This window comes from Aulonocara stuartgranti, assembly GCF_965226115.1.
Source record: "Aulonocara stuartgranti genome assembly, chromosome: 3".
NCBI classification, from domain to species: Eukaryota; Metazoa; Chordata; class Actinopteri; order Cichliformes; family Cichlidae; genus Aulonocara; species Aulonocara stuartgranti.
Genome location: NC_138941.1, coordinates 18,829,378 through 18,855,471, shown reverse-complemented (window position 1 = coordinate 18,855,471; position 26,094 = coordinate 18,829,378). Strand labels below are relative to the sequence as shown.

Below are 26,094 nucleotides of genomic sequence, written 5' to 3'. Positions count from 1 at the left end.
CTCTCCTGTTTTGTTTTTTTTACAGGCTAATAAAACTCTTGTTTTACTAAGTCTTGATCTAAAACAATTCACCCTTATTTCACGCACACACTTCTAAATATACTAAATTCTTTGCGTTTGTCAGATCGTCTCACACACACACCGCCTTTTCTCTCACACTTCCACTTCTGCACTCACTCTACTATCAACTTTCATAGTGTTATTATTATTTATTATTTTGTACAAATCACACCCAATCACTCAAAACCTGCTACTCACAGCATTCACACACTTAAACTGTGACAAGAGTTGAGGAATATACTCACAACACGCTTTCCTAAGAGTATTTCAGACATGCCTTTCATAATCAGAAAGAGCAAGTCAAAGAAAACAATTGAAACCTCTATTAATTCTCACAGCACACACATAGAATAGAAAAAATAAAACACACCAGCATTTATTGCTGATGAGAGGTTACTCCTAAAAGTAATATGTTAGTCTTAAATATATACAGTGCACTCACTATATTTATATATCAAAACTCAGTCAATTACTATACATCCACTACGGCAACTCAAAACTTTATTTATAGCCCTCTAATGAACATAAATGGCGTCTTAAACACACACTCAACAATGTTTGCAGCAGTATTTGTAAAACCAACTGTGGTTTAAACAGTTCACTGCTGACTAATTTGCATTTTCACACTCACACACACACAGTCTAAAAATAGCTCCAGCACTGCCTCAGACTCCTTTCACACAGAGATCTCTTATTTTATATTACAAAGACGTCTTATATTTACAACCACTGTCACATCTGTCAGCTTTAGCGCCTAAACAATTTCGACAAATTTAAGTTAACGGTCCAACCGATAAAGTCCAACTTTTTTGTGATCAATTAACCAGTATCTGTCCAACAGTTTCTGGCCTCATCTCTAAAATCCCTAACTCAATTTAAAAGCGTCAACCAACCCAAACTTTGCCTGAAGCTCTATTTTTGGCATTTCACAGCCAAGGCTTACCCCGAAGTTTTAAGTTAAAGTTACACGCCCGAAGTCCAACTTCTGCTGGCCAAAAAAGCGCAGACTACCGTTCCAAACGGTAAGGAGACTCTAACTCCTAGTTATTCTGGAGTGCCCCAAGCTCCACAGTGACCAACTGACTATCCCTCTTCGAGGACAATGCCTAAGCGTCCTTGGCATTGGCAAGCGTTACCTCTGAGCACTGCGCTTCCTATCAGTCCAACTGACGTTCTTGAATAATTTATAATACTTTGGAACAACAGTAAAACAGCCAAAAAAGTGTAAGACTGAAGCAGGTCCAACCTTATAACCAATACGGGCTCCACCCCAAACAATAACCAAATTCCCTAATATACTAAAATCACTCAGCAGTCCAACTGCTTTCCACGGTCCAACCGTATTAAATCCTTTAGCGGTCCAACCGCATTCAATCATTTTTAGCAGTCCAACTGCATTAAATCCTCAGTACTGTCATGAGATTCTCATCAAAATCAAAGCAGACATTCCCCAGTAATTTCAGTGAGTAGACTTTAATTTGTAATGTCCAATTTGGCACACTTTGGAAATAATTCAACAGGTAGTGCCTTACCTTTGGATAAGCGGCTTAGAACAACAATGAGAAAAAGAGAGCTGATTATTAGCTCATCAAAACACAAAACAAAATCACAATGAATTATCGGTTAATTTCATTTAAAATAATTCATTAAGTATTTATGTACAATTCAAATTAGTTAATTACATATTTTGTTGGTTTGTTTTCTATTTTAATTATTTTACTGACACATTTAATGAATTATTTAATGATGTATTTATTTAATTCACGTTGCTACTCCTGGCCCTGCATCGCTGTTCATAAATACATTTTATTTGTCAGCTTCACCCATCAAAGTCAGGGGGCGGGGTTAATGCTGATCAAGTCAAAACCATTGCTTTGGTCTGGTGGGCGTTCTTTTAGTGGGCTTTTCTCAATACTAAGTAGGCCTACACACCAGGGTTTGGACATGTGTGGACCCAAACTATACTTTTACCCTTTTTTGTGTGTCACCAAATACACTTTAATATTTTCTAGACAAGAATGTAGTGGCGTAATCTTTAACCTCTTTTGGCTCCAAACAGAAGTGACAGACTTGAGCAGGGTTCATTTAAAGGCTGACAGAAGTGGAGTGGTGACGGGGAGATGTTTGACAGGACAGTGTTTCAGCCTCCACAGGTTCATGTTGTGCTCCATCAGTCAGTGAAGATGAAGTCAGTGCTGATGAGGCTGTAGAGTGTGTGAGGGATGTGAATGAGGATGATGAAGATCTGATGATAGCAGATAAAAACAGGCTGCAGAGACTTTGAGCCATACAGGGCACACAGTGTGTGTACAGAACAGCTGAAATCATTATGGAGGCCTCACTGGAATATGGAAGCATCACAGTACAGCTTCAGTGAAGCATTAAAGTCTCTGATATGAGATGAGAAATGAAGCAGCCAGAGCTTTTTCATGAGTGGAAACCCACTGTGACTGTGAGCTGCTGCTACAGCCTCCAGATTAGCCAGCAGCTCATCCTGCTCAACATTTTCTCACCAACTTTAATGGAAGTGTGATGTTTTCAGCTGGAGTGATGGTCAGGGTGGCCTCCCTCTCCTCTTCTTCTCCTCTTCCTCTTTCATTTGTAAAGCCACTTCTGCTGCTTTCATTCATTTGGAAGTCCTGTAGCTGAGTTTGGGAGAGACTAACAGCCTCGGCAGCAGAGGGGAGAAAGGCTGTAACACCACCACTTTACTCTGTTCTACCTGTCACATCATTTTATCAGGAAACAAATATGCTCATGTTTTTACTATGTTTGTCTTGAAGATGTAAGAAGATCACATGGTGCTTTTTATTATTGTGTTGGTTTGTTTGCTGTCTCTTGGATGGAGCCCAGCTGTGCGTGGCCCCTGGGCCTGTGGTCAGAGTGTGTGCTGGATAATCCGGCCCAGGATGAGGCCAAACTGACATGGGATGAAATGTCTGTCACATAATTGAGCTTAGTGTAGTTTCATTTCTGCACAATTTAAAAACAACCAAAACTTTGTTCTGTCTTTTCTATGTTATACTGTAGACTTTCTTTGATACTGTGTCCAAAAGGAGCAGCTTTTACTTTGAAGGGGAGGCGTCTCTGTTTCCTCTTCAGGTTGGATGATGGAAGCAAATTAGTAGCTGTGTCCCAAAACGTCGGCTGCATCCTCCAGAGGCTGCATTTGAAGGCCGATTACGTCACAGCCAGGCGATGAAGGCTGTCCGTATTTGTCGACTCCTTCAAATGTGCCCGACAAATGCGTCCTTCATTTCCCCGAATTTGAAGGATTCGTCGGGTGTGTCCTTCGTGGCCCACCATATCCCAGAATTCATAGCGCGGCCCAGCCAAATTTCAGCTGCCAACAATGGCAGCAGCTACTAAGTTTTCAAATTACTCTTATTAATCTTTCTGGGTCACAAAATAAACTTTTAACATATTTTCAGGCGAGAAAGTAGCTGTGTAAACTTCAAATATCTGCTCGGTTTATCAAGACATCGCATATTTGCAAAAGTGTGCCGACGTTTTCGGAGACGTCTGTTACCCACCCGCTCGCTAGCAAGCCGGGGGGTTCAATGGTCACTCCAGCCGGCGAGAGCAGCGGACGCCCGGCTTCATCGTTTTCAGACCCCGCTCTTTCACTACTCAGGTGAAACATGATATATAAGTCACTCAGATAACTTAAAAATGTAATTGTTTGCCTTTTTTCTGTGTTTTATTTGTTCCGGAGTAAATCGGTTTGGCTGAGATCAAAGTTCCTCCGGGATTTTCACACAGCTGAATAAACGTTAAACAGGAAACTGATTAAACAGAAGTGTGAGACGGTCGAGAATTTACGCCAGTGTCCTGTTATATTTTAGATAGCAAGGAGCAGACGGCCGAGTTTATTAAACTCCACCAACACAGCGGTGACGCAAATCTGAAGGCTAGACCGTCCCATTTCACAGCCTCGCACTTCCAGCCTTTTCGGTCTTTGAAGGACCCGGCCCACGTAGGCCGCGAATACCGGGTCCTCCGAAGGATGCAGCCGACGTTTTGGGACAAAGCTAGTGTGTGATGTTCTTTCAGTGTTGCACTTTGTAGACGCTCCCTGAGCACTGGTCTCACAGCCAGCTGCACATAGAGACCAGTGTTGTTAGTCCAGGTCAGAAGATGACTTGTTGGAATGAAAATGAGCTTGTAGTTTGTCTGCTTTAATAATGTGACTGGAAAAAGGTGTTGGACTTCAAATATGTCCATTTCTGTCACACTTCACCTTTAAAAGTGAAGCCTTGTGGTTCCTGGAAGGAAAAACACGACTTTTTCAAGTCTTTGTCCTGTTTTTATGATAAATGTACGACTTTAATGTGAAACATTCAGAGTTTTTTCTCTTGTTGTGTTTGTTTGAAGCTGCTTCCTGTTGGCTTCAGCTGTTTGGAGTTTCCATTTTCTAAACTTCTACATTCTGAACCTTCTTCAGCTCTGAACAGATGATGAAACACTGAATGATTTCAAGCTCACACTTTGTCTAATAAACTTACATCTTTCATTCTTTATACAGATTGATGGACTGTGGTTTGTCAGAGATCAGCTGTGATTATCTGGCAGCAGCACTGAAGTCCAACCCCTCCCATCTGAGACAGCTGGAGCTGAGTGACAACTACAACCTGCAGGATTCAGGAGTGAAGCATCTGTGTGGTTTCCTGGAGAGTCCAGGATGTGGACTTGAAACTCTGGGGTCAGTCAGCATGTTTTAGTTGTGCTGAGATGAATATGATGTGAAAGTTGTGCTGACACTAAACTGCAGACATCAGGCTGATATTATACTGATCCACACTGAGGATCTTCATGGTAAAGTCTGTTTTCTTCTTCTCTGGTTTAGTCCATTGACTGCAGCAGAACAATGTTCACATTTCAAACAGTGAGACTCAACGTATGGCCCGCGGCCCACACGCGGCCTGCCCACCTTCCCTGATTCAGAGAGAGGGGACCCTGATTAACTGTGTAGTGTTCTTCCTCACAGTTCTAAGTATCAGACACAACAATGAATAATCCACAGCTGACTGTCTTTAGCAGGTCAAAGGTCACGGCACACAGCAGACAGTGGGAAATATTATAACTCTGATCATTTATCAGCACATATCCATATGTATAAAAACAAAGCTGACACTGTGAGACTTGATCAGAGGTGTGATCATCACAGCAGAGGCCTTTGTGTCAAAGTCACTGAGGATCAAACAGAAACACATGAAGCAGATTTTCCTGTTCTGGCTTTTTATAGCAGATAACCTTCAAAATATTCTGCAGTCCATCAAAAACTGAAGCAAACCATGAATCAACATGTGAACATGAGCTGATGCTGCTGAAGGGAAGCAAAGTTACAGAGGTTTGATTACAGACACAGCTGAGAGTTTGTAATCTGTCATCATTTTAAAAGGTTTACATTTCTTCAGTATATCCACATTTGCAGCTGGTACCTCAACCTCCACTTGTCCAACACAACTGCTGTCCACTGCCTCCATGACATTGTGATTTTGCTGTTGGTCTTCTGTCAGATCTTCATCAATCACTTCTGCACGGGGCACACCTTCAGACTCTGCAGCTGCATAACGAAAGCCTGTAAGATAAAATTAGACATAAGGTAAATGTACACCAATATTCCAATGACAGGTGTGTGATTCATCTGGAAGTTATGTGCGGATTAGTGTACAGTGATAGCAATTTAGTATGTTTTTAGAGGGGGGGGGGGTTGTTTACCTCCGATGGGTGCTCTTTTTCGCTTCCGTTGCGTACGCCTTGAGTGCCGGTCCGAGTCTGATACAGGTATGTCGTCATGCCCCATGTGCAGTGTTGGTGCCCAGTCTGGATTTGTTACATCCATTTCATATGCTGGTTTGCCTGCAATAATGCCAAATCATAAGCTACTCAGTCGACATGATGTGGTTCTGCAGCATCACACATTAGCATGTTTTATCTCATTATCTATGACCTCAGCACGTTGAAAATCACACTAAAAGCCTTTCAAGAGTGATATGAATTAATTTAGAACTCACCGGAAAGAAAATGCCGTGAGCAAACCAACAAAAAGCTGGGGATTGCAGAGAACTAGATATCCGCTCGTCTCACCGCTGCAATCCAAGCCTGACGTCTTTGTTTAGTAATATCGGATACATGGGATCCCTCACGTTGCCTCCAGGACGGAAAACGATGAAAAGAGAGCCCGTTATCCAGCTTCTTGCCTTCACGATCGTGTGATCTAACGTTGCAACCGACAACACAACACGTACGATCCATAGCTGAAATGGTATCCTTTGGCTGGCCTACTGTCATGGCGGAAGGGGGCATGGCCCATCTCCCGTGACATCACGCTCCAAAGCCCTATAGGTGGGAAAATGTACCATGTCGACCAATCAAAAATGATATGGAAACATGACATTTGGTTGTTTAGCAAAAGGGGGAAGTTTTAGGAGTGACCGGCAAGAGAGAGCGAGTGAGCGAAAGAGAGAGAGAGTTTTGATACGTGAGAGATTTGTGACGTTTACCGTGTTTGGTCTCAAGTTAGTTTGTTGTCTTGTGTATTTAGTGTGTAGCTGTTGTTTTGTTTTGTGTGTCAGTTCTACTAGTGATCGTCACAGTTGCTGCCTTAAAGCCAACAAAGGCAGATTGCAGTGTAAACGCTGAGTGACACACCTGCTGTCAGACCTGCAGGTTTATCCCTGTGCTGTTCTCATATGTGTTAGAGTGACACAAACTATTGTTTGACACCTGATTGTTCTGTAAATAGTTTGAAATGATTATATGAAAAACGTCTGAGCCTTGGCTGCATTTTTTGGTAAATAGTACCATATAACTTTGTTGTTTGCAAAACGTGTGCGTATTTTTAAAAGTGTACAATCTCTATTTGCATTTCAAGTTATGAAGATGATTCGTTAAACATGTGTGTGGTTTTTACAGTCAAAATATCACTTTCTACTTGTATTTTAAATTTTGCCTGAATTTAGATAAATTGTGCTGATACAGTTGGTCAAAATGAGAAAATAACAGATTGGCAAGATAAACTGTTTTTAAAGGTAAAATATAGAGGCCACATCAAAAGTAGTCAAGAAGGGTTAAAGGCTAAAAGCAAAGTTGTCACCAAGTACTGTTTATATTTGTGTGTATTGCTGCAGCTTTTTTGAGTATTAATTTGGTGCCTTTGTGTGAAATAATGGTATTGTGAGTGATCCATATAGTCACAAAGAATAGCCACTTGTTTCTGTGCTACCAAAGTTCCCCGGCTTTCATTCAAAATGTGTTTATCGTCAGCACCTGCACATTAAACTACTTAAACATTATAAATGTCTTCAAGCTCACACTGAGGCCTGTGGGGTACTATCAGCCACTGAGACAGTACACACATTTATATGTGTTTGTATATGAATATTTCATACTTTAAGACTGCCTGTTTATTTAAGGGAGATGAACAAAATACATTGGAATTGTACAAAATAATATCATGGATGATAAATTAAATAGATTTTAAGTAGATGCTTGTGCATTCTTAAAGTCTTATATGTTGAACTGAACTATGTGATCTGTTCAAAGCCTTAATCTTAATTTGAAGTGAAATGTGCATTTTGAGTTTATACACTATGTATATAAGGCGACCGTTTCCTTTTGCAGTATTTTTGTGTGGTGTACTTTTCTATGTCTTAACAAAAGGGGAACAAAGGTGTTTAAGTTCACCTAGGATGATGTGTTTTAATTTTCACATGGTCTTGCTTGAATTTGACCCTGACAAAGGCGTATGAACTCTGTCAGCTGTTTGGAGTTTCCATTTTCTAAACTTCTACATTCTGAACCTTCTTCAGCTCTGAACAGATGATGAAACACTGAATGATTTCAAGCTCACACTTTGTCTAATAAACTTACATCTTTCATTCTTTATACAGATTGATCGACTGTGGTTTGTCAGAGATCAGCTGTGATTATCTGGCAGCAGCACTGAAGTCCAACCCCTCCCATCTGAGAGAGCTGGAGCTGAGTGACAACTACAAGCTGCAGGATTCAGGAGTGAAGCATCTGTGTGGTTTCCTGGAGAGTCCAGGTTGTGGACTTGAAACTCTGAGGTCAGTCAGCATGTTTTAGTTGTGCTGAGATGAATATGATGTGAAAGTTGTGCTGACACTAAACTGCAGACATCAGGCTGATATTATACTGATCCACACTGAGGATCTTCATGGTAAAGTCTGTTTTCTTCTTCTCTGGTTTAGTCCATTGACTGCAGCAGAACAATGTTCACATTTCAAACCTTCAAAGAAGAAGAAAAATCCTCCACTGGATAATTCACTGTGAAACTCTCCAACTCTTCATTCCACCTTAAAGTCTGTCTGACACTGAAATCCAAAGCAAAATGTGCGTTTGCTTTACAGACAGCAGTCCAACACAAACATACACACATCATCCAAAACACAGTCCAACATCCAAATCTCCTCCACTGCCAGCATGAATGATGGGAAAGAGAAGGAGGAACACTCTGACATTCAGGGTTAGAATGAGTTTCATGAAGCAGACTGTGAAGATCAAAGCTGCATTAGAAAGCTTACATGAATGAATGAGTGGACAGAAGTGGACAGAGATCATCTGAAGCACTTCAAAGGCTTTAAATCAGCACATTTCTCTTTATTCTTTATCAACTCTGTTAGTTTCTCTCAGTTTTCTGTGGAATGAAGCTAACAGCAGGCTAATAAGATGCTGACCAATAGGTTTCTATTAAAGGTTGTAATTTGTATATGAAAAAGTGCTTTGGCTCAGCAGGGATCAGCTTACAGGTAGAATACAGCTGCTGGATGGGATTAGCATGTCATAGCTATCTACCAAACTGCTAACTGGGGGATTTCAGGCCATCTATGGATCATTTTTGCTAACTGTTTATTCAGCTTAGGCTCACAGGGCTGCAGCCTGTGCCCTAGCTGTCATAGGGCAAGAGGCGTGGTCCACCTGCACAGGTGAGCAGTCCATCACAGGGCCAACAGAGAGACACAGAGAAGCACTCTCTCACATCCACACCTACAGCCAATTTAGAAGCACCAATGAACCTAAGCAGCATTTCATTGGACTGTGGGAGAACATCCAACCTCCACAGAAAGGCCAACAAGCTTCAACCTACAACCTTCTTGCTTTAAGGCACTAGTGCGAACCACTTTTCCCCATTTCAGCCCAAATCCTGCATCTTCCTGTTTTTGACTCCAGGCCAGCTCCACTAACACTTTCTCATCAGACACTGCCACCTAGTGGAGGAAGTCTTAGTCCCATTTGAAGCTTCAGATTACAGTTAGTTCCTTTACAAAGAGGTGGAGGTGGTGGGGCCACAGCACCATCATCACTGAGTGCCATAGGACACTTAACCTTTGTTTCCATATGCTGGGAACTTCCTGTTGTTCCAAGGAGGACTGGAAAATGTGTGAAGATCTCCCAGTCAGTTCCTCACAGCACACTTCAATCATTTCCCTCCCACAGCATCAGGACCAGGGCTTTTTCTCTCTTTGCTCCCACTAAGAGATTTCCACACAAACACCTCATCAGTGGGACTCTCAGAGCTACCAGCCCTTTGCTACAATCACAAAGCTCTTCATTGAAATCAATGATATCAAAGCTGGAATCAAATGAGTCCAAGTCTTCTGCTGATTCAGCATCACATTCATCTTTGCTCCTTGTTCTGCATCCCCACCATGGACTTCATTCCTTTCCAAGCCAGCCTTGAGTGTCCTTTATTCAGCTCATCCTCTGCTTTACTTTTACACCTGATTTTAGCTGCTTTATCTCTCTTTCAACAAGTTTCTGTGCCTCAATCTTTTTCTTCTCTCCCTCATAACAAGACAGCTTCTTCTGCCTGAGAACATGTTGGAGTGATTTACTAATCCAGGGCTGCTTATTGGGGAAAATACTTCCTGTTTCCAAAGTAATCCCCATTTTTCCCAGAAAGAAATGTAAGTAGAAATCGATGATCTAAGTGAGAACATGAGCCTTTAAAAAGTCCCAGTGGGTGCAGTCAAAGCAGTCCCTCAGTCCCAGTATAGAGTCTTTGGTCCAGACTGGAACAACTGTGTGCCCAGTTTGAGCTCTCTTCAGTCCTGTGACCTGACAGACCCAGAGGGGCCATCACATCACATTTAGAAGCTCCCCTAATGGAGCCACAACACATGTCCAACACTTAGTCTGTCTTGTTGGACCAACTGGAAGAAATGATTCAAGGACTTAGTCACAGAACAGAGATTCAAATCTCCAAAATCCAACTGGCTGCATCAGGACATATAGTCTGAAACTCTGCACAGTTTCCTGTTTGAAGCTGCTTCCTGTTGGTTTCAGCTGTTTGGAGTTTCCATTTTCTAAACTTCTACATTCTGAACCTCCTTCAGCTCTGAACAGATGATGAAACACTGAATGATTTCAAGCTCACACTTTGTCTAATAAACTTACATCTTTCATTCTTTATACAGATTGATGAGCTGTGGTTTGTCAAAGATCAGCTGTGATTATCTGGCAGCAGCACTGAAGTCCAACCCCTCCCATCTGAGAGAGCTGGACCTGAGCTGGAACAACCTGAAGCATCCAGATGTGAAGCAGCTGTCTGATCTTCAGCAGAGTCCAGACTACAGACTGGAGACTCTGGGGTCAGTAGAGTGATGGAGTGAGTGGGTGGTGCTGTCAGCAGTATTGTACTAAACACAGTCAGTATGAAACAAAGATCCAGTGTTTCCTGTAAAGCTGCAGCTTCTCAGTGAAGCTGTGAGAGGAGAATGGTGACAGGCTTCAGGATTGGACACAAACACTTCCTGTTTCTGACCTTTATGGTCACCATGGTAACGGCTGACACGCTCTGATCAAACGCTGTCAACAGCCAATCAGCTCTCTGAACAAAGCAGCACGCAGACCAATGACTGCATTCGTTTCCAAGTTTAAAGCAGTGAAGAACACAGTCTGTAGGTGAGGAAGAATTTAGTGAGAGCAGATGTTTGGATGGAATTCCTCCAGTTAACAGCTGGAACCGTCCATCTGGATTGTTGGGCTTGTTGTTGGGGTTCCTACAGAGCTCAGAGTGGACACACCAAGGTTCTTCTAATGAATGAAAGTCCAAACTCAAACTAGGAGGGAAAAACATTTTCATCAACTTCAATAAAAATCCAAAGATTAGAAAAAGTGAAGCAACAATGAGTCCTAGTACAGTCCCAGCACTGAAGTCCCTGCTGCTCTTTATACTGGATGTGCTGCATCACTGACTGACAGCTGATGAAGAGTCTCTGGAAACACTCGTTTATCTCCTCTGCTCTTCCTTCTTCTCTCTGCAGGTGGAGCTGATGATGGTAAACAGGACGGTGTGTGTGCTGAGAGAGGAGGAGCTGTGTCCTGATGATCCAGAGAGGTTGAAGCAGCAGCAGCTTGTGTGTAGAGACGCTCTGACTGGGCCATGTTACTGGGAGGTGGAGAGGAGAGCTTCATCCAGCAGTGACTGACAGAGGAATGAGAAGAAGTGCAGATGACTGTCAGTGCTGCAGAGTGAACTGCTCTGAGAACAGCTCCACTGTCAGACACAATGTAGAGTCCAGCATCATCCCTGTGTGTCCCTCTGGATCTGACAGAGGATCATCAGTGTATCTGGACTGCTCTGCTGCTGCTCTGTCCTTCTACAGTCTCTGCACAGTCTCTGTCTGACTCTGGCTTCAGACCCTCCTGGATCAAACTCACCTGGAAAGACTTTCAAACATCACTCAATAGATTTGAATACAGAATATATTTGATATATACTGTAGATGTACTGTAGAGTTGCAGTTTGTCACTTGTAAATACAGTCTGTGAGCAGCTATGAGCTGAAAGATCTTTCTAGAAACAGGAAATGTTTTCACTCTTCTGTTGCTTTTTCATATATTTCCACAACATTAATATTGATCCCACCTGTCTCACCTGTTTCATGCTTTTATACATAATAACAGGACACGTGTGATCTGAGCGCTGCTGTGGTTGCTGTGCTGCACGTCTTCATTTAGATAACAGAGACATCTAGTGGTTCAGAGGGAGAACTGCAGGAGGTGGAGCTGTGTTTTAGCATGGAAAACTTTTTATCTTTTAGGCGCAGATACAAATATGACAAGTATCAGTGTGAGATACAAAAGGTCACATCACTCAGCAGAGGGAACAGTGATCACACAGCAATGTAAGAATAGAAACATAACAGTGAATCTGGACATGTATACAGATGGAAGCAAACAAACAGGATGTAACACTACATTAAAGCCACAAATGGGAAGAAAACAAACACAAAGGAAAATATATTTGATCTCAGGAATCCAAATCAGATGCTTTAGAGCAGGGGTCGGCAACCCTGGGCACGCGTGTCACAGCTGCCACGTGAAGGGTTAACTGATGGCACGACCATAGCTGGACTGGCCATCGGGCATACTGATGGTGATTTTTCGTTTTTATGGGCTGATGATGTTTTTTTTTTTTTTTTGTAACGGTATAAACAATGAAAGATGGCGGATTGGCTGGATGCTGGTCGATGTGTAAAAATAAGTCAGTTGTTTGGTGGTGGCTATGGCGGAGCTTCCACAGAGGCAGCAGGTGGATGAGGGAAAGGGGAGGCAGGAGGAGCAGAGACCTGAGGCGGCCGCCGGTCCGAGTGTCAGGTGAACTGAACTTCAGGTAAGAAGTTATGACCTGCAGTCTGTCTGGGTCAGATATAAACCAAGTTTAGGTGCAGTTTATTTTCCTTGTGCTGACTTTTTACAGTCAGTTATAATAACTCCCACTCAGAGGAGACCAGAGATCACATTAACATGTGTGTCTCTGTAGTAACCAGAGATGGGCAGTAACGCGTTACTTGTAACGCGTTACTGTAATCTGATTACTTTTTTCAAGTAACGAGTAAAGTAAGGGATTACTATTGCAAAATCGGTAATTAGATTACCGTTACTTTCCCGTAGGAACGCTGCGTTACTGCGTTACTAAAACCGTGATTTTTTTTGCGAGAATGTCTCATGACAGTGACGTAAGCAAGTGCGACGTTGGTGACAGCAGCTGTGTGCAGATCAACAATGGATAATATATCGAGTGCGGGAGAGAGTATGAGCGTGCAGCGTTTAAAGTGTGGAAGTACTGACCTTACTTTGAGTTTGATTCCATAAAAAGTGACAAAAACATTAGCGTCCATCGTGCGTGGGAAGAAAACTTATTTTTACAGCGAAAAAAACCCCTAAACTTCCGAGCAAGCACCGAGTAGCTACGACGTGATGGGAAACTCACAGAGACACTCGCGCGGATTCTTCAACTGACCGCAGCACACCTACACCAGGGTAACCCTCCGCCTACCCTGCTCCTGCTTTACAGGTGAAAATAGAGCAAAAGGACCGCTGAGTCTTTGACTTTATTTATTTTCTGCTGTGTTTTACTTGCATCTGTTTGAAAGAGAGAGTGAAAACACAAAAAATATTTTATTTTATGTGCTGGAATGTGTAGAAAATAGGTTTAAATGTTAAACTAATTTATTCAAGTCAGAGAATGTTGCATATAATTAAATGTTTTGCTTGATGCATAAAGTTAAAAGATTAAAACTAATAAAACAAGTTAAAAAAAGAGACTTTTCCATTTGATTACATTTTGTATGATGGATTATGTAGAAAAAGTAGAATTGGGCTGAAAGATCTATCACTTTATCACCTCTTCAGGTTGTAAATCGTGTTTTTAAAAAGTAACTAAGTAACTAAGTAACTAAGTAATTAATTACTTTTGAAAATAAGTAATCAGTAAAGTAACGGGATTACTTTTTGGGGGGAGTAATCAGTAATTAGTTACTGATTACTTTTTTCAAGTAACTTGACCAACACTGGTAGTAACAAACATGACATATTAGCCCAGTTTATTTTTCTTATCATTGTTGTGAGGTGACCATAAATAGCATTTGTATTTTCTGTTGTACAGTTCATTTGCTGTTATGGATAAAAAGTCTTTCTTTGTTTCAAAATACAGTGGGGCAAAAAAGTATTTAGTCAGCCACCGATTGTGCAAGTTCCCCCACTTAAAATGATGACAGAGGTCAGTAATTTGCACCAGAGGTACACTTCAACTGTGAGAGACAGAATGCGAAAAAATAATCCATGAATCCACATGGTAGGATTTGTAAAGAATTTATTGGTAAATCAGGGTGGAAAATAAGTATTTGGTCAATAACAAAAATACAACTCAATACTTTGTAACATAACCTTTGTTGGCAATAACAGAGGTCAAACGTTTACTATAGGTCTTTACCAGGTTTGCACACACAGTAGCTGGTATTTTGGCCCATTCCTCCATGCAGATCTTCTCGAGAGCAGTGATGTTTTGGGGCTGTCGCCGAGCAACACGGACTTTCAACTCCCGCCACAGATTTTCTATGGGGTTGAGGTCTGGAGACTGGCTAGGCCACTCCAGGACTTTCAAATGCTTCTTACGGAGCCACTCCTTTGTTGCCCGGGCGGTGTGTTTTGGATCATTGTCATGTTGGAAGACCCAGCCTCGTTTCATCTTCAAAGTTCTCACTGATGGAAGGAGGTTTTGGCTCAAAATCTCACGATACATGGCCCCATTCATTCTGTCCTTAACACGGATCAGTCGTCCTGTCCCCTTGGCAGAAAAACAGCCCCATAGCATGATGTTTCCACCCCCATGCTTCACAGTAGGTATGGTGTTCTTGGGATGCAACTCAGTATTCTTCTTCCTCCAAACACGACGAGTTGAGTTTATACCAAAAAGTTCTACTTTGGTTTCATCTGACCACATGACATTCTCCCAATCCTCTGCTGTATCATCCATGTGCTCTCTGGCAAACTTCAGACGGGCCTGGACATGCACTGGCTTCAGCAGCGGAACACGTCTGGCACTGCGGGATTTGATTCCCTGCCGTTGTAGTGTGTTACTGATGGTGACCTTTGTTACTTTGGTCCCAGCTCTCTGCAGGTCATTCACCAGGTCCCCCCGTGTGGTTCTGGGATCTTTGCTCACCGTTCTCATGATCATTTTGACCCCACGGGATGAGATCTTGCGTGGAGCCCCAGATCGTGGGAGATTATCAGTGGTCTTGTATGTCTTCCATTTTCTGATGATTGCTCCCACAGTTGATTTTTTCACACCAAGCTGCTTGCCTATTATAGATTCACTCTTCCCAGTCTGGTGCAGGTCTACAATACTTTTCCTGGTGTCCTTCGAAAGCTCTTTGGTCTTGGCCATGGCGGAGTTTGGAGTCTGACTGTTTGAGGCTGTGGACAGGTCTCTTTTATACAGATGATGAGTTCAAACAGGTGCCATTCATACAGGTAACGAGTGGGGGACAGAAAAGCTTCTTACAGAAGACGTTACAGGTCTGTGAGAGCCAGAGATTTTCCTTGTTTGAGGTGACCAAATACTTATTTTCCACCCTAATTTACGAATAAATTCTTTACAAATCCTACCATGTGAATTCATGGATTTTTTTTTCACATTCTGTCTCTCACAGTTGAAGTGTACCTCTGGTGCAAATTACTGACCTCTGTCATCATTTTAAGTGGGGGAACTTGCACAATCGGTGGCTGACTAAATACTTTTTTGCCCCACTGTAGCTGATAAATATTCGCTGATAGCTGCAAACATCTGTGCACAAATATAATCCTATGAAGTGGTTCTATATAGTGTGTGATTTATTGCTAATGCAATCATATGGCACATTGACTTCTGAGGAAATGTTAGATGCACTCATCATCAGAAAGGTGTCCGACCTAAACCAGGAGGTTTAGAGCATCATAGAGTTTTTGTGGTTTGTTTTCTTTAAGTCATTTCACAGATTTTCTCTATAATTTCAATTCCTTGAATAAAACAACAAATTTAGGGGATGATTTTGTAATCCGACTTTATGTATGAAAGATTTGACTAAACGTAAAACAATCTTCCAACTCAGTCGTCATTCTTATCTTGTGAAATCAAACCAAACGTTCTGTTGTCTCTAAATCAGGGATTGATGAAATCTTTGGTTGCATCCATTTATGAACATGTTCTCATTCATATTAAATCGTAGTCTAAGTCCTTCTTTAGAGGGATAAATGTCATTCATTATCTTCAAATGTTTCTGTTGTTTTGGGGGGAAGTTTGAAGTCCATTGTTCAAAGTCTGTTAATGAAACTTTATGAAGTTTATGTAGGATGTTTTTCCTATTTTGTATTTGTTTGAATTATGATGTATTTCTGACTCTTGCTGCCATGATGCCAGGTCTCTCTTGAAAACAACATTTTTAATCTCAATTAAATTTTCACCTGGAGAAATAAAGATGATAATAATAATTTTGTCTTCAGGGAATCATTTCTCTGTAAAACAGCTTCTTCTGAAACTCTTGTTACATTTCTTGTTTATTGTTTGCTGGTTTTAGAAAAATGTCATCGTCTCTGTGTGAACTTAAACTCTACATGTGGTGTCAGCTATAAACGAGCTCTAGAGTCTAATAACGATGCTTTTATTATTGTCTGGTATCCAACCTAACCCTGGGCCTCTGGCTGAATGTGAAACACCAGCAGATGTTAAAAACTGTCTGGGTTACACGTGCATCACGTCGTGTGCTTCCTAACATGGATATGATTGGAATCTGGGCCTGTTCAAGCGGTGCTGGTATCGTTGTTGTTTCTGAGACTTTCCAAATCTTTACTGGATAAAAACGTAGCAACTGATGGATTTAACATTTAGCTCTCAGACTGTCCCAGAAAAGGCGGAGGTCTGGAAGTTTATGTGAAGCTCTGTCTTGCTGCTCAAGTCTTGTTCTCTCCATCTGCACCTCAGCCATTTGAAATCTTGGCCTTAACTATTGATCTGTTTGGAAATCAGACTGTTGTTGGCTGCTATCAGCCTCCACCTGCTTCCCCCAGCACATCACCGTCTCTGGTTCAACTTTTATCTGAGCTGCATTTTAATGACGTCTTTCAGATGGATGATTTTCATTGGGACTGGCTTTCTTCTGTGTCTGATGATTTTAAGGCACGCTGCTTGTTTTTAAAACTGACTCAAATTATTTAAAGCCTCACACGCCTTGATCCTAAACACCCAGATAAATCTGCTCTTATTGACCTTTTTTAACTAATATGCTGCGTAAGTTTTCCACATCTGCAGTTTTTGCCAACGACCTGAGTGATCACTGCATAGTTGGTGCTGTGAGAAACACTAAAATCTCACGCTCCGAGCCCGCATCAGTTTGAACTGGGGTCGTATTAAACAGGCTGACAATGTCAGTTTGGGAACATTTACAGGAGAGTTGTGTCTACTTTGTGGACAGACACGCCCCTTTTTGCCAGGTCAGGGTGAAAGGTCGGGACAGGCCTGGTTTGGTTCAGTACCGGCCGATCTCCTACATGAGAGAAACCAGGCCTGGGCAGGAAGTCTGGCTCTGATGCTGATTGGCTACGTTTTCATTAGCTGTGTAATCGGATTACTGCCTCCATCATCAAGATGTAACTATTTTTTACTTTAACGACTGACAGTCCAAACGACCGTAGGAGGTTTTGGCAAACTATAAAGTGTCTCTGCCAGCTGTGACTCCTCAGAGCTTCCTCCTCACTTAAATATCGACTCCACTCCTGTGTCACACAAAACTGAAATGTTGCTTTAACAAACACTTTGTTGCTTCTTGCTCTTTGTTCAGCACAGTATCTGATGGTAAACCTCTTGCACACAACTCTGCTCGTAGTTCCTGCTTACTGATACCTTTTCCTTCACACCTGTCACAGTAGAAGAGGTTTGTAAGGCTTTGAATAGCCCCAACACCAGAAACTCGTCCTCACAATCGTTCTCCTTCCTTCTTGCACTTGGCTGCAAATATCATAGCTGAGCCAGTGTCTTATATTTTTAATCTTTCTCTACAACAGAAGAACACCACTATACTCTGTGTTCTCTGGTTAACTGGTCCTCATTGGTCTTACACAGGATGGTCCATTAGTATCATTTTATCTATCAATCTGTTTCTGGGTTACTGCCTCCTATTCATCAGAGTACATGTTAGGCAAACAGTTTAGTCACAGCCTGCAGTCTCAGGACATCATTACATCCACTGTTCCATCAGTTCATGCAGAGCTTGGGAAGAAGGCGTTCTCCTTTTCTGCTCCGTCTTCATGGAAAACATAACCGAAGGATTTAAGGCTCTCCGTTGATTTCACTTGCAGACTTCAAAAGACGTACACATGTTTTTGTGAAACCATCTCTGGGAACTTGTTCTCGTTTTTAATGTGACTGAGTACATTACACAAACTTTTCTCTTATTGTTGTAATTTTAATATGTGTGTCTGGAACAGGTCTCTCTTGTAAATGAGACATTGAGTCTCAATGAGCCGACCTGTATAAATAAAGCTTCAATTACAAAGTCCTTTGTATAAAAGCTCCTTCAGCTGCCAGTGGGACGTGCTGTGGCACTATCGGTTGCAGAGCCTTTATATTGTTAGTTAGAAACTACAAATATAATGGCTCACTGTATTTCAGAATCAGAGAAACTTTATTAATCCAGGAGGGAAACTGAGTTGTCATAGCAGCAAAAATACAAGAAACAACAAGCACTCATATAAAGTGAGTGTAGAAACAGAGTTATGATAAATAAATATTCAGATAAATAATATCAATATATAATATAAATAATCTATAATCCAGTTTTGAGTTCCCTCCCCAGACACCTTAACGCCCACTCACATCCTGGGCCATCTGACCTCAGGAAATCACATGATAGGGTGGGGCCAGGTTTCACAATGAGCTCACCCGAAACCCTGGCTGATTAGGACCCCCACCCGCTTTCACACCTTGGCTCATGTGATTACGTAGAGGATCATCAGGGGGTCCTTTGTCCCTCTTTGGGGGGAAACTCCCACTGGGTTTAAATCTGGGACTCCCCACCAACTGACCCTTAGAACTGAAGAAGCTTCTCAGATGAGAGGTGAAACGTCTTCAAGCAACTCAAAGAAGTCCAGACGCTTTTCTTTGCAAGCTCCTTAGTCTACAATGACCTGGATGACTGAGAACCGTCACAGACAACTCAGTCCCATATTTTAGGTTATTCTGAATAAATCGTTCATGCCCTCTCTTTGGAAAGAAGCTGTTGTGGTTCCTGGTCCTAAATCTAGTCGTCCAAAAGTTCTAAACGACTTCAGGCCTGCTGCCCTCACCTCAGTCTTTGAAAAAATCATCAGAAATGTGATTATGGAAGACACTGAACTTCAGCTTGATTCAATGCAGATTGCACATAAGCCCAATAGAGGAGTGGAGGACGTGCTTTTGATTCTACTTCACCTGATTGTCAAACATGTAGAGAGTAAAGGACTTCAGTTCATCGATTTCTCTGCTTCTTTCAATAACACAGCCCCAGATTTGAATCAAAAGACTTTTAGAACAGTTTGAAATCCGGACAAACCTGAGCAAGTGCAGTCATATAAATATCTTGATGACAAATGCTATTATTTTTCTGTAAAGCAAATTGACCTAAAAGTAAAGTAACCTTGATATGTCAGGATGTAGATGTCCCACCCAACAACGTCACCCAGCCCTGAAACATCGGTACTGTTCAAGGCAGCATTGCTGTCCACACGTCCATCAGAGTGTTTCTTTGGACTTCATGGTGTTGCTGCTCCCAGTATTCTCTGAGACAACCTCTGAGGCCGTCACAGAGCAGCTGTATTTGTACTGACATTACATTACACACAGGTGCACTCTATTTAGTCATTAGCACTCACCAGGCAATGTCTATGGGCAACTGACTGCACTCAGACCAAAGGGGGCTGAATAATAATGCACATAACAATTCTCTTCACTCTGCTGACAAGAGATTCAACCCCCACTATGAGCACCTTCTAAAGAGCACCATTGAAAGTATCCTCACCAACTGCATCACTGTGTGGTATGACTCCTGCACTGGGTCCTGCAGGAAAAATATGACAACGGGTAGTGAGAGCAGTGGAGAGGATTGCAGGGTCCTCTCTTGCCTCCCTCCCCAGGAGATCTACTGTGCCTGCCTCATTCGAAAGGTCCTCTTCATTACAGGTGACTCCACTCATCTCTTCAACAGCGTCTTCAGTTTGCTGCCATCAGGAAGGATACTGAAGAGACCTTTTGACCTTTACATTTTCGTTAATATCTTTAAAACAGAAGCAGCAGAAACGAGAATTTTAGCAGCACAAACCAGCACAAGCGTAGCACAGTTGATTGACACCAGTTTTGTTTGATTTAATTAATGTGGGGGGGCTGGTTGACCTCTGGGGACCTCTAGAAATTTTCTTGAATATCTTTAAAATGATAGCAGCACAAACAAAAATTTTTACAGCACAAACGTAGCATAAACGTTTGATACCACTTTTGTTGGATTTGAAGAAGGTGGGGGGTCGCGGGAAAAACCAGCAAAAGAACTCGAGCAGCCGGGCTATGTAAAAGGTGTAGGGGGGCATGTTTGCGGTCACGTCCAGCGGGTGTGTGGGCTGTTTGAGTCATCTGTTACCAGGCAAACTCCAATGCAGCAGGCTGCTGAACACACACAGGCCTCCTGCATCCTCCTCTTCAGCTCTGCTTGCCCGATATCGTGACCTAAGCAGGGTCGGGCCTGGTCAGTACTTGGATGGGAGACCGCCTGGGAAAACCAGGTGCTGTTAGCTTTTGCACTTCCACACACAAACTGCAGAGGGCACTTCTGCTCCTGCTTGTGCTTAGAGGCATGAGAAGTTAACATTTATGGGTGATAAAATCCTTTTTCTATATTTTTAACATGAGAATATCAGTTTTCCATCTTGTGTTCCAGAGTAATCGGACAAAAGACAAACGTAGAACAAGGAAAAAAGAGGCCAAGTGTCTCACCTATAAAACAAAATGACTGTTTTCTGAATAGTCTCACACAGATAAACATTTGCAGGGAATACCTTTTCCTTCAAAACAAACGTCACAGACTGTGTTTTTCTTTACTGATTGTATTTGAGTAGAAACTCAGATTAAAATGGCATCAGTGCTCATAAAATGATTTAACTGTAAAAGTAGGTGTAGTGGATCACTTTGCATAGATCTAGATAAAAGTGCTGTAAGCAAAGACTACAGTGGTCATTGAGCAGCTGTTCCTATAATGTGAATCTGGGATAAAGGCACAGATTATTTGTTTGCCTTTGTTTCCTGGTTCTTTCTTTCTTATCCAAATGGAAAAAGAGAGCATAAAAGTACTGTTTACAAGCAGCTTATCTATCTCATTGTGCCCACTATCATAAAATCTTGGTTGACTGAGCACTGAGCCATCTACCACTCGAAATTGAACCTGTGTGGGACAACAGCAAAGTCCAGTATACTAAGTTTCAGTAATGTGCAGTTTTTTCTGTGGAAGATGTAAATCTAAATAGATGTCCTATTGTATGCATAATATACCACTGAACTTTATAAAACAACTTCTAAAAGCAAATTTCGATTTATTTTAGATTTTCTCAAATCCAAACAGTGCTAAAAGCATGCACACAGTCAAATATTTTTCATACGAGGTGCTGAAGGTTCTGCAATGTTCTGTCAGTGCGCCCCAGGGCAGCTGTGGCTACAATGTGCGATCCTCTATGCTGTTGCATGCTGGGGGAGCAGGCTGAGGGTCGCAGATGCCAACAGACTTAATAAACTGATCCGTAAGGCCAGCAATGTTGTGGGGATGGAGCTGGACTCCCTCAAGGTGGTGTCGGAGAGGCGGATGCTGTCCAAGATAAAGACAATGTTGGATAACACCTCCCACCCACTCCATGACATGTTGGTCAGTCACAGGAGCTCGTTCAGTGAGAGACTGAGATTACCGAAAAGCACCACTGAACGACACAGGAAATCATTCCTGCCTGTGGCCATCTCCCTGTACAACGCATCCACTTAACACACTGTTTGCTGCTACAACTACACATGTTTCTTTTCCAAATATTTATTTATAAGTGACTTATGTATGTATGTATGTATATATATGTATATATTGTACTATTCTTAGTTAGCGTATTGTCTGTCTTGTCTTAATGTTGGTTTAAAATGGAGCACTGTAACAAAAAATAATTTCCCCCAGGGATCAATAAAGTATTCTGATTCTGATTCTGATTCTGAATGTAGCTGCCATCACCAGTGTGTGAATGTGTGAATGATGTATCTGTGGCTTTTTGTCACACTTGGAAACCACGGTGTTGTGCAGCTATTTGCCTTGTTGCAGGGTTTTTAAAAAACTGCAGTTTTGATTTTAGTGAAAGACACCGTCTCATGACTCATTGAGTGCCGCGACTGACGAGCCAATCCATGGCCTGCAGTCTGACGATGTCACATTTCCTGACTGCTTGGAACCCCGACTAAGTCGTCCTGTAGCCCACATCATAATGTTTCCATCTCTCTGCTTGACTGCGGGGATGCTACTTTTTGCATCACACTCCTATTTCAAAAGGTCAGTTAAAGCCACATAATTGGAATTTGGTTTCATCTCCCCACAGCACTTTCTCCAAAGTCTTCCCTGAATCATTTAGATGTTCACTGGCACTTGAGATGGGCCTATACATGTTTCTCCTTGAACAGGTAGCTACCCTATGTTAGCCTAGCTTTCTATCACTGATGCTCTGTGTGTATTGTTATGGTTCAAAATATGGGGATGGAGACAAGAGACAAGAGAAAAAACCACAATAACAACACTGGTCCGGCCGGGTTAAGTCAAACGATGATTTTAATGATCACACGCGTGGGAGATGGACACCGTATGCAGACAGCCTCAGATCTCAAAATGGTGGAGCATTGCTCAAACTCTTATAGCCTCTGGTGCCTCCACCTTATCATAAAAGCCTAAACATTCACATGCTTTTCTCTCACACGGCGCCTAAGCTACGACCTTGGCTCCCCGTTTATCTGCTCCTGCTGAGTTGGGGCAGAAAACTCCAGCATGCTCTGTTCTCTTCTAATCAGACAAATAAGGCGATGACTTTCTGCAGCAGTATTATGCATCATAAAACAATATCATTCATCCACAATAAATCAGCAGTCTAATGTAATGCAAATCAGTTTAACTAATGCAATAGTTATCAGCTTCTTCTAATTCAGGAGAATAATGCAAACTAAAACTACATAATAATTCACAATCTTTAGTTAGGGGTATAACATGGCATAAAATAATATTATAATCTAACAGTATGCTGCTGCCTCTCTCTCATGTTACTTAAAAAATTAACCCCACAGCTTCAATAACCGTATCTAAAAATCTCTCAGTGAAAGTTACGGTTGTAGGTTTGGAAACATTTTGGGGTAGCCAGTGTTAAATAGAGACAGGGCCACATTCTTTATCTAGTCATTGTAATGAAAGAAGCACATTAAAAACTATATGAGAGTTTGCTTTTAACAAGCATGTAATGACTCTACTTAGTTTAGGTAGTCTTAGGGAGTCAAACTGAAAGTAGCATTTTGTGGATGTTTTCCCTGCTGCCCGATCCCATCAGTCTCTTAAAGCATCATTTTTTATGCGCCCTGGTGTGACAGAGGTTTCATGGCGCTACAGGTTACCTGAGCACATCAGGTATATTACGGTTGAAAACCAGTGCCCGGCCTTCCAGTGGGTGTTCGACCCCTCGTGCACAGCTCAGGAGTCTAAACGACCCAGCAGTTATGGACATGTGTGTTTTTGGTGTGCTGTCCCTCGTTCTCCCTGCTTGCAGGTATATCTGTGTGTGTGTGTGTGGATGCCGGAGTTTCTGAGAGCACCTGTTTACAGGCACCTTCAGGCCTGGTGGGTGTGGCCCTGCCAGGTGGTTGGCCACACTTGAAGACCATCACACAGCTGATCAAGCCTTGTCAGAGGAGCTACTTGAGAATGCGGTGGCGCTCTCTCTGACGCTGGATCATTGCGTGACTTCACGTTAGTCTCTCGGCCAGTCAGTACGGATAGTCTGCCGCATTGTATGTGTCTTACGGCTGCCTGTTTGTTATCTCCCCAGGAGAAGCGTGGAGATGAGAGGGCAGCGAGCACGGGGTGCTCAGACACTGAGGAGCGGAGACAAGGAACACTAGCACTGGGAAGAGGACATTTCACGGGAGTCGGGAACGCACTGCGGATTTATTGTTATTTTCCATTCACTGTAAATAAACGCACTGCTTGCATTCAGAGCTCCGTGCCTGGCTCCTCCTTCCTCACATCCCCACGGTTGACGCTGGCCAACCGTGACAAATAGCTTTTCTTAGATTCATTATTAGTTCAACATTGACAAATAGTAGTTGACTAATATCAGGAGCCAAAAAGAAAACAAAAAACAAACTAAATAAATATTTCAGACGCTGAAAATAAATTATTACGGTTGTTTAAATTTGCTGTCAGCAAGTTAGGTCTAATGCATGTAGTCAATCTAATGAATCAATATTACATGTAAAAAGTACAGAACTGAAAATGAAACTAAAATATAACGGTAAATGAACTGGTTCTTGTATAAAACCTTTCTACTCTCTACAACTTGCCTCATTCATGCACTCACTTTTTTCTATGCTTTTTCTCTGTAAGTGCTTTCTATCTAACATTAATACGCATTCATCCTCCCGATGGATGCATCGGAGAGCAACTTGGGGTTAGCATCTTGCCCAAGGATATTTGGCATGCAGGCTGGAGCAGGCGGGGATTGAACCAGCAACTTTCTGATTAGTAGGTTTCCTGCTCTACCTGAGCTACAGACACCCCAATTTGTGGTGCTCTGGAAACAACACGTTCTCATCCCAACAGGTAACGATGCTATGTGACAAATCATCGGTATGTGTAAATGTGTTTTTTGTTCTAATCATGAATCGCTTTGTAAAACAAGACCTGATAGGGTTAAGGTTAAAGTTATGGTTAGAGTTAATGTTAGGGATAGGGCTGGAATGGACGGCTGGAGCCTCTCCTCCAAGTGTGTGTTACTGCCGCCATCAGCATTCTGTTGTATTCTGTTGTATGCTTTTCTCTGTAAGCGCTTCGAGCCTGTACTTTTTTGCTTTAGCTGAGTAATGAAGTTGAATCAGTACTTTAACTTTCACTGGAACAATAGTATTTTTACTTCTACTTAAGTGGAGAATGTCTGATCTTTTGCCAACTCTGGCTGTCTCTCAGTCTTGGAATACCCACTTGTTGTCCAGCGGTGTCCTGGGAATATGGGAACTAGACAGACTAGGGAAACAATGGGAGGAGACACAAAGATGGAATCACTTTTACCATCTTTTATGTATTTGCTGGTCGTCTTATTTCTTCTATTTTGCAAGCACAGTGTTGCAATCATTGTCTTTGTGGTACAATGACACAGGTAGAATGCAGGTGTTTTCATGTAACACGATGCCAGAAAGATGAGTAATGTGTTTTGAAGAGAAGATAAAACATCATGTTTGAACAAAGATAAGCAGCAGACACGTCTGTGTGTGAGTTGTTCAGGTTCAGTAAGAAGGTAATATGTCTGCAGAATTTGTAATTCTTATGAAGATATTGCTTGTACAATAAATAAAATCCCTTTAACTTCTTCTGGAGAGTGTCTTTATATATTTAGTCATTTTGGGGCGATCCTTTATTTAGTAGTAACTCTAGTCGGGGATATATATCAGAGTTTACTTTCAGATATGAGCATTGTGTTTCCTGTGGATGAATGAATGAATTATTTATTTATGTAATTTTTGAAAGATTGGCTCATGTAAAATCTCTGAAAGTATGACAAAGCTCTCCTGTTACACTTTATGGACACCTGAGCGTCACCATGAGGGCCTGTCTTTATTCACTTTATTCACTGAAATCCACTTTTATAATGAATTCACAGTAATCACTGACACCTTCAGAGCATTACATTCATTAAAGACGTCTTCTACACCTACTCTTCCAGACGACCGACACATACTTCAACCACTGCAGGTTAACCAGCCACTCATCAGTAAAGCAAAAACTAAATGTAAATGTCCTCATGTGGAAAAGACTGAAACACAACTCCCATATATCACTAATGTAACAGATCCATTTAGGGAGAGTGAGAACACTAGGCTGGATGTGTTTTAATGCAGGAACATTCATCATGTCTTCAGTTCAACAAATCATTTACATTGAATATGTGA

General features: G+C 41.9%; 1 protein-coding gene across 1 annotated transcript in view; it reads left to right on the top strand.

Moving 5' to 3' along the window:
• Positions 1 to 26,094, top strand: part of LOC309700493 (uncharacterized protein) — a 2,098,293-nt gene that overhangs the window by 1,532,031 nt on the left and 540,168 nt on the right. The window contains exon 55 of the mRNA XM_082524046.1: positions 4,586 to 4,762. Coding sequence (XP_082380172.1) covers positions 4,586 to 4,762 — 177 coding nt within the window. The remainder of the gene's footprint in view (positions 1 to 4,585; positions 4,763 to 26,094) is intronic.